Raw genomic sequence first — 15,862 nt, forward strand, 5'->3', positions numbered from 1 at the left:
ATTCCCTGATGATGAGTGATGTCCAGCATTTTTTTTTCATGCGTCTGTTAAACATTTATATTTCTTTGGAGAAATGTCTGTTGTCTGTTCATGCCTTCTGCTCATTTCTTGACTGGATTTTTTGTTTCTTTTTGTTTGTTTGTTTGGTTGGTTGGTTTTTTTTTTTTTTTTTTTTTTGGTGTAGAATTTGGTAAGTTCTTCATAGATTTTGGATGCTAGCCCCTTACCTGATAATGTCATTTGCAAATATCTTCTCCCATTCTGTAAATTGCCTTTTACTTTTGTTGACTATTTCCTTTGCTGTTCCAAGGCTTTTTATTCTGATGAAGTCCCAACAGTTCATTTTTGCTTTTGTTTCCCTTGATTTTGGAGATGTGTCTAGCAAGAAGTTACTGTGGCTGAGGTCAAAGAGGTTGATGCTTGTATTCTCCTCTAGGACAAGTTTACATGTATCTTAAAGTGTTTTATGCCTATATTACAGATGTAAAAACTGGAACCAACCATGGTCTGGTAGAATAAAGCATTGGCTTGTTTCAGAGACCTGCTACTCTTTATGGTGTTCTAAGTGGTGTAAATAGAATAAGATTCTAAATAACCATCAAGTACTCTTGAGTATATTTGGAAAATAGTAGGTAGTCTAAGTTAAAACATACACATTTATTTTTTGCCTCAGCCATCAGGAGCCCCTCCTCACCCACCCTCCCCCAAGATAATTTAAATTAGGGGGAAAAGTCATTTTTAATCTGTTACTTAGTGAAAACAAATATCGGGGAGGTTTTTTGTGGTTGTTTTTGATACATACAGGAAAAAAATTTTACTAAATTTTTTTTATTGTTGGGACTTGGTGATCCTGCAGTTCTTGTATTTAAAAAGCAGCTTGAATTTCTGAGAAATTGAAAGAAATAACTTGGCTGGAAAAGGATGGCTGATGAAATAGAGGGCTGTATCTGAGTCTTTAAAATGCTAGAAATTTATCTTATGATTTATGCAATGAGATTTTAGATGAAATGAGAGGTAATGATGTTAAGTACCCAGAAAATACATGCTTATCTGGTCTTGATCAAGAAAGCATTGCTTTAATTTCCAAGTTAAGATTAATTATTATAAATAAAATTTTTAATATTCAAGGATTTCATAATTAAATCAAAATGTACACGCTGTCTCAGAGCTAGTCTCTTGAGTACTACCATGATTTCAAGAGTCCTTTCCAACTTCTACTGGTACATGGAGCTTAAAAGCTACTGGATGGATGGATGACTCTGAAGATTCTTCCAGTTCATTTTAAGAATCATTGTAATAACAAGCATGTATTTATTTCTTTTTAAAGTGTTTATTTATTTATTTATTTATTGGGGAAAGAGCAGGAAAGAACATGAGTGGGGGGCAGGTAGGACCAGAGGGAGAAAAGCAGGCTCCCTGCCGAGCTTGGAACCCAATGCAGAACTCAGATTATGACCTAAGCCAAAACCAAGAGTTAGACACTTAACTGATTGACCCACCCAGGTGTCCCAATAACAAGCATTTATTAAGCTTCTTGCTAGAATCTATAAAAGGAAATACAGCAATATGCTCTTTTACTTAAAATTCAAGCCAGATGTCGATAACTTCCTATAATCAGCCAAACTAAAATGCTAAATCAGTAAAATATATATTAAGTATTTAGAATTAAACATGATCAGAGATATCAGTATTGGTTTTAAATTATTGAACCATATGAATACTTTTATTCCAAATTACTATACCTCAATTCATGTTTTATGTTTTATTAAAAAGTTAAAAGGTAATTATCATGTTTATACTGGCTTTATAATGGTCATAGCCTCAAGCTATTTATTATATGCTAATACAATTAAGATATATTTTGGAGTTTTGGGTCTATTGATAAAAGATGAAGGAATACTTGAAATTAATAAAAGTGACATAATATTGGACAATAAAAGATTTTGCTGAGGTGTATGATGATAAATTTTATAATTCTATCGATTTATAATCTATAGTTTGATTATATTGTTCTGTAAGACTAAGTTCAGTTTAAATTGAAGAATTGGTTTTAAAAGGTACTCTTTATGTATAGGATTGTAGATTTATTCATACTGATTGGTGCGGGATCACGGTGATGGGATTCCACCTGATGAAAATCCTGAATAAAGGATTTTGACAGTACCAAACTGCAGATAAACGAGAGACTTTTATAAGATCTGATAGTTTTCCAAATGATTTTACTTGTGGTGAACCAAATTTTGGCTTCTGTTTCTTCTATGAACCAAAGTTTTCGTTGAAATTCAAAGCTGACCAAGAAAAGTGTTGGTGTAGTTTTTGGTTTTAGAATACAAATCATTACTTGTGTATTGCCACACATATATTCAGACATTCCACTGTTTTATGTTTAATTAAACATGTATATTATATATTTTAGGTTTAAACCTATATACACATGTATGTAATACTTGAAAATTCTGTGCGGTATACTTGAGTCTGCACTTAATTTTATTCACTTTATTTACTTTATTTTATGTTTGAAGTTTTTATTTTTTTTTAAAGATTTTATTTACTTATTTGAGAGAGAGTGAGTGAGTGCATGAGAGGAGAGAAGGTCAGAGGGAAAAGCAGACTTTCCTTGGAGCTGGGAGCCGGATGAGGGACTTGATTCCGGAATTCTGTGATCATGACCTGAGCTGAAGGCTGTCACTTAACCAACTGAGACACTCAGGTGCCTTTAAGTTTTTATTTTAATCACCCAGGACTCATAATGACAAGTGCCCTCACTCCTTAATCCCCATCACCTATTTAACCCATTCCCCTATGGACTGCCCCTCTGGTAACAATCAGTTTGTTCTCTCTTGGTTTCTCTCTCTCTTTTGTCCTTTGCTCCTTTGTTTTGTTTCTTAAATTCTCCACATGACTGAAATCATATGGTATTTGTCTTTCTCTGAGTTATTTCTCTTAGGATTATACTCTAACTCCATCTATGTCATTGCACATGGCAAGATTTTTTTTTTTTAATGGCTCAATAATACTCTCTTATATGTATATGTACCACATTTTCTTTATCTGTTCATCAACTGGGGCACACTTAGGCTGCTTGCATGTCTTAGCTATTGTAGATAATGCTTCTATAAACAGGGGTACATGTACACTTTGAATTTTCTAAAAAATTAATGTTTTTGTGTTCTTTGGGCACATACTCAGTAGTGCGATTACTGGATCACAGGATAATTCTATTTTTAACCTTCTGAGGAACCTCCATACTGTTTGCCACAGTGGCTATACCAGTTTGCTTTCCCACCAACAGTGTCTGAGGGTTCCTTTTTCCTCCACATCCCCGTCAATATTTATCATGTCTTGAGCTGTTGATTTTAGCCATTCTGACACATATGAGGTAATATCTCATTATACTTTTGATTTACATTTACATAAGTGATGATGAGCATCTTTTCATGTGTCTGTTGGCCATCTGGATGTCTTCTTTAGAGAAATATCTGTTCATACCCTTTACCCATTTTTAATTGGATTATTTGTTTTTTGAGTGTTGAGTGTTTTAAGTTCTTTATATATTTTGGATTCTAACCCTTTATCAGATAAGTCATCTGCAAATATCTTCTCTCATTCTGTAGGCAGCCTTTTAGTTTTGTTGATTGTTTCCTTTGCTATGCAGAATATTTTTATTTTGTAGTCCCAATAGTTTATTTTTACTTTTGTTTCCCTTACCTCAGGATAGATATCTAGAAAATTATTGCTATGGCTGATTCAGAGAAATTAATGTTTGTGCTCTCTCCTAGGAGTTTTATGGTTTCAGATCTCACTTTTAGGTCTCTAATCCATTTTGAATTTTCTGATTTTATTTTTGTGAATGGTATAGGAAAGTGGCGTCTTTTGCGTCTTGCTGTCCAGTTATTCCAAAACCATTTTTTGAATAGACTCTCTTTTTTCCATTGGATACTTTTTCCTGCTTTGTTAAAAATTAATTGACCATATAATTGTGGGTTTTCTTTTGGACTTTCTGTTCTGTTCCATTAATCTGTGTGTCTGTTTTTGTGCCCCAAACAGTATCATACTGTTTTGATTACTGCAGCTTTGTAATATAACTTGAAGTCTGGAATTGTGACGCTCTGACAGTTTAGGGTCTTTTGTGGTTCCATGCCAATTTTAGGATTATTTGTTCTAGTTCTGTGAAAATGCTCTTGTTATTTTATATATATATATGCATATATATATATATATATATATATATATATATATATATATGGTTTTAGAGTTTTATGTCTTGAATGTGAAGGTAGAGGAGAAAACTTTGAAATACCACCAATTATTAATTGCTGACACAGTTTGAGATTACTATTAAATCTCATTTGTGCATTCTTTGCCAATTGAGAAATAAGACACACGAGTCAGATAGAAGGAGACCAGTTATTAACTTAATGTCTGATAAAATTGACTAACATTTGATCTGGAGAGAATGGAAAAGAACAAACGCATTTTATTATAGGAAAAAGTAAAACACACACACAGTCTTGATGATTCCAAGTCTTCTGCCTTCTCTGCCCCTGAACTGGACTGAAGAAAAACGTGCAACAGGATGAGCTTTCTCCCTTTCAATTTATGACCCAGGAATACAGATAGCTTCTTCATGTTGCAAAGTGAGCATTTGTCAGTGTTTCACACATTAGGCTGTTTTCTAAAGCACTCATAACCCCCCCTGTCATCCTTGTTCTGAAATGATGACATTCTTATTTACTGAGAAAGCTGAATGGAGTCAGTGGCTGAAATAAGCTCTATATTCTCATTGTTGTACTTGGCCAGAGAATGGCAAGATCAGTGGTAGTAGGAAGTCTTAATGGTGGAAGCTAATTTGAATCAAAGGGTACATGAAATTTGGATAAATGGAAAGAAGAAAGTACAGACATACATAAGTAAGTGCTTAATAAATATTTTTATGGGCACTGGGTGGCTCAGTTGGTTAAACAGCTGCGTTCGGCTCAGGTCATGATCCCAAGGTCCTGGGATTGAATGCCTTATTGGGCTCCCTGCTCAGAGGGGCCTGCTTCTGCCTCTCCCTCTACCCCTCCTACTTGCTCATGCTCTTTCTGTCAAATAAGTAAATAAAATCTTTAAAAGATAAATGTTTTTATATGATGTGAATTAGATTTAATGGTAAAATTGGGAAGTTTAGCAGACAGTGACAGAATCTACGATAAACTGAAAAATAAGACAAATGCCTAATTACGTTGTTTTACTTCCAGGTTACCACCATCCTGTTGTTTCTGTTGTATGGGCATATATTTTAGTTCTTTGTGTAATTGAACCCCATATTGCATTGTTATTATTCCTACTCTATTTTTTTTTTAAGATTTTATTTATTTCTTTGACAGAGATCACAAGTATGCTGAGAGGCAGGCAGAGAGAAAGAGGGGGAAGCAGGCTCCCTGCTGAGCAGAGAGCCCGATGCGGGGCTCGATCCCAGGACCCTGGGATCATGACCTGAGCTGAAGGCAGAGGCTTTAACCCACTGAGCCACTCAGGTGCCCCTATTATTCCTACTCTAAATAGTCATGAGTGTTTTAAAGGAGATTTAAATATATATATTTATATAATATATTTGCATGTGTGTCTATATATAAATATAACTAACTGTATATATAAATAAAAATACCATATTTTTAATGTACTCTTTATTTACATATTTAATCTTTCTAGTGTTCTTGATTCCTTTTCTAGAATTGAATTTCTACCTGGTATATTTCCTTTCATTCTAAAGCATTTCTCTTGGTTTCTAGTAGTGCAGGTTTTTAGAAGACAAATTGTTTTCATTGTTTTGTTTTGTCTTCATTTTTAAAGCATATGTTCAGCGGGTATATAAACCTAGGTTGTCTTTTCTTATTTTGGCACTTTAAAGATACTATTCCATTGTCTCTATATCAGCATTATTCCTGATGAGGAAATATCCTTAATCATAGTTTCCTTATATATTTATTTTTTTCTGAGTGACTTCAAAAATTTTCTTTCTGGCTTTGGTTTCCTGCAGTTTGATCATGATGTGGCTAGATCTGTTTTTCTTTTTAATTATTCCTCTTGGAGTTTGTCTAATTTTTTCTTTTAACCTGTCAGTTGATATTGTTTATAAGTTTTGAAAAGAAATTTTCAAAGAATTCTTCACTTCCAATAATTACATTTTTTTTAAAGATTTTATTTATTCATTTGACAGAGATAGAGATTACAAGTAGGCAGAGAGGCAGGCGGGGGGGGGCAGTTTCCCCACTGAGCAGAGAGCCCGATGTGGGGCTCGATTCAGGACCCTGAGATCGTGACCTGAGCCGAAGGCAGAGGCTTTAACCCACTGAGCCACGCAGGTGCCCCCAATATTACATTTTAAATCCTAACATTTTCGTTTATTGCTTTTTCATAATTTCTCTCTCTACTGCAGTTCTTCTTTGGTTCATGCACACCATCTACCTTTTCCACTATATTCTTTAACATATTTATCAGAGCTGTTTTAAAATCTTTCATAATTCTGGTATTTATGCTCCCTTTTGAACTCGGGCTATTGACTGTTTTCTTTTTTGATAATGAGCTATTTCTTTTTCTGTTACTGTGCTTCATATTTTTTAAAATGAATGCCAAAAGCTGTATATAAAAAGGAATAATAGTGCCTACGGTAGAAAAATGTTTATGCCCGTAAAAGAACATGCTTCTTCTTCTGTAATGTAATTAGTATAGTTGAGTTGTGTCTGGCTTTTGCTTTCTTTTTTTTTTTCTTTTTATTTTTTAGTTTTTATAATTGAAGTATAGTTGACATACATTGTTATTTACAGGTTCATGACATAGTGGTTCAACAGTTGTATACATTATACGATGCTTACCATGTTAAGTGTAGTTTCTGTCACCATATAACATTACTAAAATAGTATTGGCTATATCCTCTATGCTTTATGATCTTTGTTTTTATTCTCTAGGTGACGTGGGTCTGGTTCTTGCTTTACTTATGTTGAGCTCTCCGTAGGCTTCACATTTTTTGAGAGCAGGATCAGAATCTTCCTTTCAGTATTGTTTGTGATTTTGCTCTTGGTTCTTACCTATGCGCAGATCTAACATGCCTTGTTTGCTTGTTATTATTTGCCTACAGGGGAATCTATCTTAGTTCCTCTTTTCTTCTCCTAGTCACAGATAGCCCTGGTTGGTGCTCACTGAAAAGTTCACAACGACTGTGGGATTTCCTTTAGTTTCCTTCTCTGCTCTCAGAAGTCATCAGGCTCCATGTGCCTGCATGTTACTGGGGTCTTCCTCATTTCTCCAGTCCTGTGCCCTGCTATTCTCATGAGTATTTGGTGGAGGTTTGTTGAAAAGAGATGTCAGGTGGGTACGCTCCTCTTGTGTCTAGTATTCTCAGGGATTCTAAATTGTCGTGTCAGTCCCCAAACTCATCTTTAAACATTTGTTAACATTTCTCTTCTTTTCTTAACAACATGTTTCTTCTCCAACTTCTGCGAAGTTGGAGTTTCTGCCAATTTCTGCCAAGAATGAAAGCCACTATTCATTCCTTCCTGCCTTAGGGTTTTTCACTTTTGGGATTTTTGTTCATTAGGTTTCTTTGCAAACCCTGCTGTATGATGAATGTTGAAAAGCTTTGATAAGTTGAAAAGCATTATATGGCTTGTTTTTGTTATGATGGAATAGAGTTCTCCTGTGATTTTCTATATGCTATGGGAAAGCATGATAATTTTTAATTAAGTAACATGAGCTACCGTATTCACATACCTAAAAGTCTTATGTTTCATTTATACTAAACTTGACAATTACCTTGGCTAAAGTTACCCGTGGTTGGCAGCTCATCCCTGCTCTGTCATTTCTTGCCTGTGATTACTCTATCTTACCTTTATTCTCCACCCATGTTTTTGATTCGTTCTTTTTTGTTTACTTAACAGGCTAAAATTCTTGAAATTATTCTTAAAAATTAAAGCAGCAAATAATTTCTTAAAAGCTGTATGAATCTAAAATACCCTTAATTTACTCTAGCTATGTAATAGAAAAATAGTGAGTTTTAGCCACTGAAGCTTAGATGAAGATGAATATGTCTGTGTTTTTTGTCTCATTCATTGATTTAACATAAAATGCAGGGTACTTGCCCACTTTTATACCTCAGTATTTCACAAGACCATCTCATTGGCTTGACAGAGTTTCTATAGCTGACAAGAAGCATGTATATTTAATTGTAATTCTGTGCACCTTTGGTCTCTCACTCTTTTTTTATTTTCATTTCATTTTCAGCTTAGGATGTAACTGAAATGACAGTGGTGCCTTGGTTTAACTAATTTGTGAAGTCTGGGTGGAATGTGCATAAAGGAGCCATTTTTGGCAGTAAGCAGAGAAATAAAACACACTTTTCTTATTAGTTGTCTCCCAGGCTAAAATTAAACAGAATAGTATATTGCCAAGTTTTAGTGATTTATGAGGAATCTGTTCTGAGTAAACCCAGAATCAGACTAGTTGTCTGTGCGCTTACATGTCAGAACTTGTGGGTTATTTTTAAAGGTGAAGTCTCCTGAATTGAGTATAATATGAAAATATCCCTTTAAATTTAAAAGAACTTTATGTCTATAATTTCAGCTAATTTGATATAAAGTTAATAGATTATTCTCTTTTATCACCTATGTAACATTCACAGAGGTCCAGTCTGGCTATGTGTCATTCAGTCATCTCTGATATAATGTATTCATATAACTTTTATGAACATTTGTTGAAGTATTTAACTTCTTTATAATAAAATAAGGCTTTTAAGGTTAGTTTTCACATGAAAATATTTATATGATGCATTTGTTTTCCTTTTCCTTTCTATAAAATCTCAATTAAAAAGGAATGCTACTAATTCACTAAGAAAGTTTTTTAAAAAATTTACCCAACACATTTAATTTTTGACACAGCTGAAAGGACTTTTACAATAACTTGCCCAATATGGAGAATGTCTGTAATTTTCTAATTTACTTTTGTCCTTTGAAGTTGTCATACTATTAAATTTATAAACTGCTTTGTTTGTATAGGGTTTGTGGGTTTATTTTTCATCATAATTTAAAAAAGTTTGTGTTTATTCTGAGAATATGTATGTAGTGAGTTTGTCTGCACGGCTATGAAAAAGGGTAAGATTTCTTTGTCTCCGCATCTCTTGATAGACTCTCTGTGATGCACATCACATTGTAGTTAATGTTAATTTATAATAAAAAATGATTTCTTCCCCCCCAAAAAAGTAAAAATAAAAAAGTTTGTATGTGCCTTGTACTTAAGATGCATAATATTAGAACAAACTTATCCTGATATATTCCTTTTTAAAAATACATGTAATTTCTGTGTTTTCTTCATTATTTTAAACAGAACACTTTGTACATAGAAAAGAATATATATAACACATGTAAATTTTGAAGTAAAATCATATACTCAATTCCATTTTTTTTTTTTTTTTCTGAGAAGTTGATTGTTTGTGCTTTTAATCTCCAGATGATCATTCTTGTTGTTCAGGGTGCTTTTTAAAAAAATCTTCTTTTCCCTTCAGTGTTTGTAGCTTCTTTCTAATTTGTTTAGCAAAATATGTTTATGTTTATTTTTTTATGTTTCATTTAATTTCCAGTTAGTTAACATACAGTTTAATATTAGTTTCAGGTGTACGATTTAGTGTTTCAGTAAGTCCGTACAACACCCCATGCTCATCACAGGTAACCCCTTAATCCCCATCATCTATTTTACCCACCCCCTTACCCACTTTCTGTCTGGTAACTGTCAGTTTGTTTTCTAGTTAAGAGTCTGTTTCTTAGTTTGCCTCTCTCTCTCTTTTTTCCCTAATGGTTATTTGTTTCTTAAATTCCACATTTGAATTTAGTCATATGGTATGTGTTTTTCTATGACTTATTTCACCTAGCATAATGCTCCCTAGCAAATGGCAATATTTTATTCCTTTTTATGGCTGAGTAATATTCCATGGTGTGCTTATCTTCCATTCATTCCATTCCATTCTGTTCATCAGTCAGTGGACATTTTGATTGTTTCCACAATTTGCCCATTGTATATAATGCTGCTGTAAACTTCGGGGTGCTTGTATCCCTTCAAATTAGTATTTCTGTATGCTTTGGGTAAATAACTCGTAGTGCAATTCCTGGGTCATAGGGTAGTTTGTTCTATTTTCAACCTTTTTTTTTTTTTAAGATTTTATTTATTCATTTGACAGAGAAAGAGATTACAAGTAGGCAGAGAGGCAGGCAGAGAGAGGGGGAAGCAAGCTCCCTGCTGAGCAGAGAGCCTGATGTGGGGCTCGATCGCAGGACCCTGAAACCATGACCTGAGCTGAGGCAGAGGCTTAACCCACTGAGCCACCCAGGCACCCCTATTTTCAACTTTTTGAGGATTCTTCATGCTGTTTTCCACAGTGGCTGGACCAGTTTGCATTCCTACCAGCAGTGCAAGGAGGCTTCCCTTTCTCCGCATCCTTGCCAAACCTGTTATTTCTTGTGTTGTTGATTTTAGTTATTCTCACAGGTTTTAGGTGATATCTCATTGTAGTTTTGAAATGCTTTATATGTTTTGGTTTTATTGAGTTTTATTTAGTTGTGGGTTTTTTTGAGGCTTAATGTCTTTCAACAATTTTGTAAAATTCTCAGCTGTTAAGTTTTTAATAATATTGCCTCTTCCCCATTTTTTGGTATCCCCTCTGGACACATTTGATCTTCTTACTCAGTACTCATATCTCTTAACCTCATTTTCATAACCATTTTCCATTTTTCTGTTTTAGATACATTCTAAATGAGCTTGTATGCTTTCCCCATTTCACTTTTTTTCCTCTTCAGCTATAGCTGATCTGTCTAACCTGCCCAATGTGTTTTTTACACCAACAATTAACTATGTCATTTTTATAGTTTGTTTTTCTTTAAAGTATGTTCTTTCCTGATACTTTCTCTTTTTTGATACTCTGCATGATACCATACTTTTATATTTTAAATAGCTTATACATAGGTGTTTATTTTCAGTATTTGGCTATCAACAGTCTAAATTTGTTGTTTGTTGCTTTTTCTGACTCTCTCACAATGGCTTGCTTTCTGTAGTGTTGCTGATTTTTGGTGACGAGAACCCTTTACAGATCATAATTTGTGGTGGTTACATGACAGTGAATTGGAGACTTTTCAAACAGAAGATTTTATTCTCCTTTTTACTAATGGCTAGAGAGACACTCCTCAGCAAGAAAATTGAAATCTCATCTACCACTCTTTTCTCTTGACCCCAACTGAGAACCCTAATTGTGTTCTCCCTCATGGCAACTGTTCTTTTTTTGTGTGTGCCCTTTTCAAGAGGTAACACTTCTCAAATCTTTTCAATAATTATTTTGGTGTTTACTTCCATATTTTTAAATAATATGACTTCTCTTGCTCTTTCTTGGTCACTTTAGAGCAAAATTTATTGATGTCTTACTCTGGAAAATGATATTTAGCCAACACTCACTCTGTCCTGCTCACATCTCACATTCTTCTTATATATACCTACTTTCAAAATTGTTATATCATGTTTGATTAATCAGTGCATCTATTATTTTCAGAACTTACATATTTCTGGTTATAAATATTCATGATACAGTAATGTATGCTGTGATTAGTTATCATTTCCTTTATAGCATGTGTTTTTCCTGTATTTAATAATTGTGTTTTATTGCTTTTCTGGGGGCCTGGGTGGCTCAGTTGGTTAAGGGTTTGACTCTTGATTTCAGCTCAGGGTCACGAGATAGAGATCTGCATCCAGCTCAGCACAGGTCTGTGCTGAGCATGGAGTCTGTTTGCGGTCCTCGCTCTCCTTCTCCCTCTGCCCCTTCCACTGCTCTCTCTCTCTCTCTCTCTCTCAAAAATAAATAATAAATGTATCTTAAATATTGTTACTACATTTTTCACGTACCTGTCACTAAATTACTGTTGTTGTTTGGGGATTTCTGTCACTTTTCTCCTGTATTGGATCTTTTGTCTCCTGGACCCCACATTCTTCTTTCTTCTTGCAGTTGCTTTTTGTGGAACACATTTCTTATTGTAAAATATGTATTATTTGTGGTGTCTTTAATATTTATGTGATATTAATTATAAAGCAAATTATATTACAGTGGGCTTATGTGGCAGGAAACACTTCACAGCAATTTAAACCTAACTGTAATTTCCTTTCTTTATATGGAATTTGGAAAAATCTTTTAACTTTTAAGACTGAATTATATATTCTTGAATTTAAATAAGAATTTTAAACTCTCCATTTAAAAGTATGTAATTAATTTCTTTAAAAGATTTTAATACTTCTTATGCATTCTGCTATAGAAAAAAATTTATATATTAAATTGTATTTTCTAAGTGACTTCAGTTATGACTCCCCTTTTCCAGTCATCCTGTATTTATCTTCTCCTATTCATTCCTTCCTGATATGTATTTGAGTAACTCATTGCTCAGGAGCACACGTATTGTTACATGCGGGTAGTGTTACATTTGGGAAGTTAAGAGTGGGTGGGATTTCTGTTGTCTCTGAATGCTGTCCAAGAATCTACACTGAATATTCAGAAGCACCAAAAGGTGGAATAGGAATACATATGACAATTTTTGCTCATTTGAAAATACTGTGCAAAAGTTTTTAAAAAGAGGATATTTCTCTTGCTTACTCTCCTCTATATTTCTATCTCTATCTCTGTGTGGTTTACTTTTCATAGGAGTTGGTACTAATAGTAATTGTATTGTTTAAATAATGTGCAATGGTATAGAATGAATGGGCTTTCGTACCTAATCCAAGAACTCATCTACCTTTTTATTTATTTATTTATTTATTTATTTTTTATTTTTTTTTTTAAAGATTTTATTTATTCATTTGACACAGAGAGATCACAGGTAGGCAGAGAGGCAGGCAGAGAGAGAGAGAGAGGAAGAAGCAGGCTCCCCGCGGAGCAGAGAACCCGATGCGGGACTCGATCCCAGGACCCTGAGATCATGACCTGAGCCGAAGGCAGCGGCTTAACCCACTGAGCCACCCAGGCGCCCAACTCATCTACCTTTTATTACGACTCTCTGTTCCTACCATATGGCCATTACTTTTCTAGATACTGGAGATATAGTTGAGAGCAACATTGACAAATACCTCTTACTTGGTACTCCATATATCCCAACAGAGCTAATAATATTTTATCAAAAAAATATATGTAGAAATACAAAAATGTATTCATTGAATGCACATAACCTGCACATAAATTATGAATGGGATATTATGCTTTAGTTAAGTTCCATGTGAGTTGCTTTTTATCACTGAGGGACTAAAATGCTTTGCTAGAATGGAATTGCAACTTGTTACACTTCAGCTTTGTGTTTTATGTCAGAATGTTAGCCTGTGTTTCATCTAGGCAGATCTCTTGCTTCTGTACGTTAAAAGCTTTAATTTGCAGTGATTTATTGAGTGGTTATAATAATCCTTCCTTTCACATTGTGAATTAAGTTTGTAAAATAAACAAAAAAGGAGATAATATTCTGTTCTCATGACCAATATAGAAATTGCTTTTTGCCTAAAAAATAAAGCTTCTTATTATTAAAGACATATTCACTTAAAAATTTTTTTTATATATAAATGCAGTTTAGTTAACTTATACTGTATAATTTTTCAGTTTCTGGGATAGAATTCAGTGATTCATCGGTTGCATATAACACCGAGTGCTCATTACATCAAGTGCTTTCCTTAATGTCCATCACCCAGTTACCCTATTCCCTACCCCCCTCCCCTCCAGCAACCTCAGTTTGTTTCCTATAATAGGAATTTTATGGTTTGCCTCCATCTCTGTTTTGTCTTATTTTATTTTTCCTTCCCTTCCCCTATGTTCATCTGTTTTGTTTCTTAAATTCCACATATGAGTGAAATCATGTGGTAGACATATTCGCTTTTAATGAGATAATTCATTTTCCATAAAATTCATTATTTTTAAAGCACATAATTTGATGGTTTTTAGTATATTTGCAAGGTTGTGCAACAATCATCATTTTCTAATTCTGGAACATTTTAATCACTCCCCAAAGAACCTCGTATCTATTAGTAGTTACTTTCCATTGCCCCTGCTCCAAGCCCTGGCATCTGCTAATCCCACCTTTTTACTCCGGGGTTTTGCTTGTTCTAGCCATTTCATGTAAGTGGAATCATCCAGTCTGTGGTTTTCTATGACTGACTGACTTTCACTTAACTTGTGTTCAAGGTGTGGTGCAGGCATGGATCAGTACTTTATTCATTGTGATGGACAAATGATTTTTCATCATGTGGCTCTACCACATTTTGCTTATCCATTCAACCATTCATGGATATTTGTGTTATTCCCACGTTTTGCTATTATGAATCCTGCTTTGAAAAGTTGGGTACAAGCTTTTGAGTGGACATATGATTTTAGTTATCTTGGTACATACCTAGGAATAAAATTGTTGGGTCGTATTGTGACTGTATATTTTGCTTCTTGAGGAAATGCCAAAGTGTTTTTGAAAGCATTTGCATCATTTTATGCTATCATGAGCAGTATATGAGGCTGGAATTCCTCAAGATCTTTTTGTCCACCTTGTTAATTTGTCTTTTCTATTACAGCTGCCCTACTTGGTGTGATGTGATACAAAGCTTACTATTTTATAGGAGGAATTAACACAATTTTAAAATCTTGATTTTTAGGTGCTGTACTTCTTTGTAGTGTACAAGGAGTAGCAGTTAATATTGACCCAGTCTTATACACCTGGCTCATTTATCAGCCACAGAAACGAACCAGTAGACATATACAGCAGGTGAGAAATTTTTATATTTTACTTTATTTATTTATTATTTTTTATAAACATATAATATATTTTTATCCCCAGGGGTACAGGTCTGTGAATCGCCAGGTTTACACACTATAATTTACTCTCTTAATGAATAAATCTTTTTCTTAGTCATTTGTTACAGTTATGTATTGTCGGAATTGATTTTTTTTTAAGATTTTATTTATTTATTTGACACGCAGAGAGAGAAATCACAAGTAGGCAGAGAGGCAGGCAGAGAGAGAGGGGGAAGCAGGCTTTCTGCAGAGCAGAGAGCCCGATGCGGGACTCGATCCCAGGACCCCGAGATCATGACCTGAGCTGAAGGCAGAGGCTTAACCCACTGAGCCACCCAGGCACCCCTGGAATTGATTTTTTAAATGGATGTACCACAATTCCTTTGTCCTCCATTCTACCCCTTTCAAGCAATTCCATTCTTTCATTTCTAAACAGTAAGTTACTGTTTCATTGACTGAATTTCTATGCAATTGCTGGTAAAGCAGAAACACTGGAGAGACTAGTTTAGGTAGTTCTATTTTACTGACTTTCTTTCCTTCATAGTGCCTAGATGTTTGTTCTGAGTGTCTGATGTGTAGGAATTGCGTAGCAAATGTTAGCGTTTGTTTTTATTATCTCTGTATTTCCTCTTCATCTTTAGGTTTACTCAACAAGTATTCATAGAGTGCCAAACCCCTGGATTGGGATGGTTGGTATAAAAGAGTTGGGATGTATGCTTATTTATTTATTTATGTATTTATTTATAGATTTTATTTATTTATCAGAGAGAGAGAGGGGAGAGAGCGAGCACAGGCAAACAGAATGGCAGGCAGAGGCAGAGGGAGAAGCAGGCTCCCTGCCGAGTAAGGAGCCCGATGCGGGACTCGATCCCAGGACGCTGGGATCATGACCTGAGCTGAAGGCAGCTGCTTAACCAACTGAGCCACCCAGGCATCCTGGGATGTATGCTTACTTAAAAGGGTATAAATTGCAAAGTAAAGAGTACCTAATTGTAGTTCCTGGAATGCTTAAGTATAATTTTCTGTGTCATGATGCTTAAATGG

At 34.5% G+C, this 15,862-nt stretch overlaps 1 protein-coding gene across 11 annotated transcripts in view; it reads left to right on the forward strand.

Annotated features, from left to right (window-relative positions):
• VPS13B (vacuolar protein sorting 13 homolog B) overlaps positions 1-15,862 on the forward strand; it is a 769,746-nt gene that overhangs the window by 307,278 nt on the left and 446,606 nt on the right. For all 11 annotated transcript variants that reach the window (XM_032316092.1, XM_032316089.1, XM_032316090.1 and 8 more), the window contains one exon: positions 14,680-14,789. In XM_032316092.1, coding sequence (XP_032171983.1) covers positions 14,680-14,789 — 110 coding nt within the window. The remainder of the gene's footprint in view (positions 1-14,679; positions 14,790-15,862) is intronic.

Source organism: Mustela erminea, chromosome 16 (assembly GCF_009829155.1).
Source record: "Mustela erminea isolate mMusErm1 chromosome 16, mMusErm1.Pri, whole genome shotgun sequence".
Classification (NCBI taxonomy): Eukaryota; Metazoa; Chordata; class Mammalia; order Carnivora; family Mustelidae; genus Mustela; species Mustela erminea.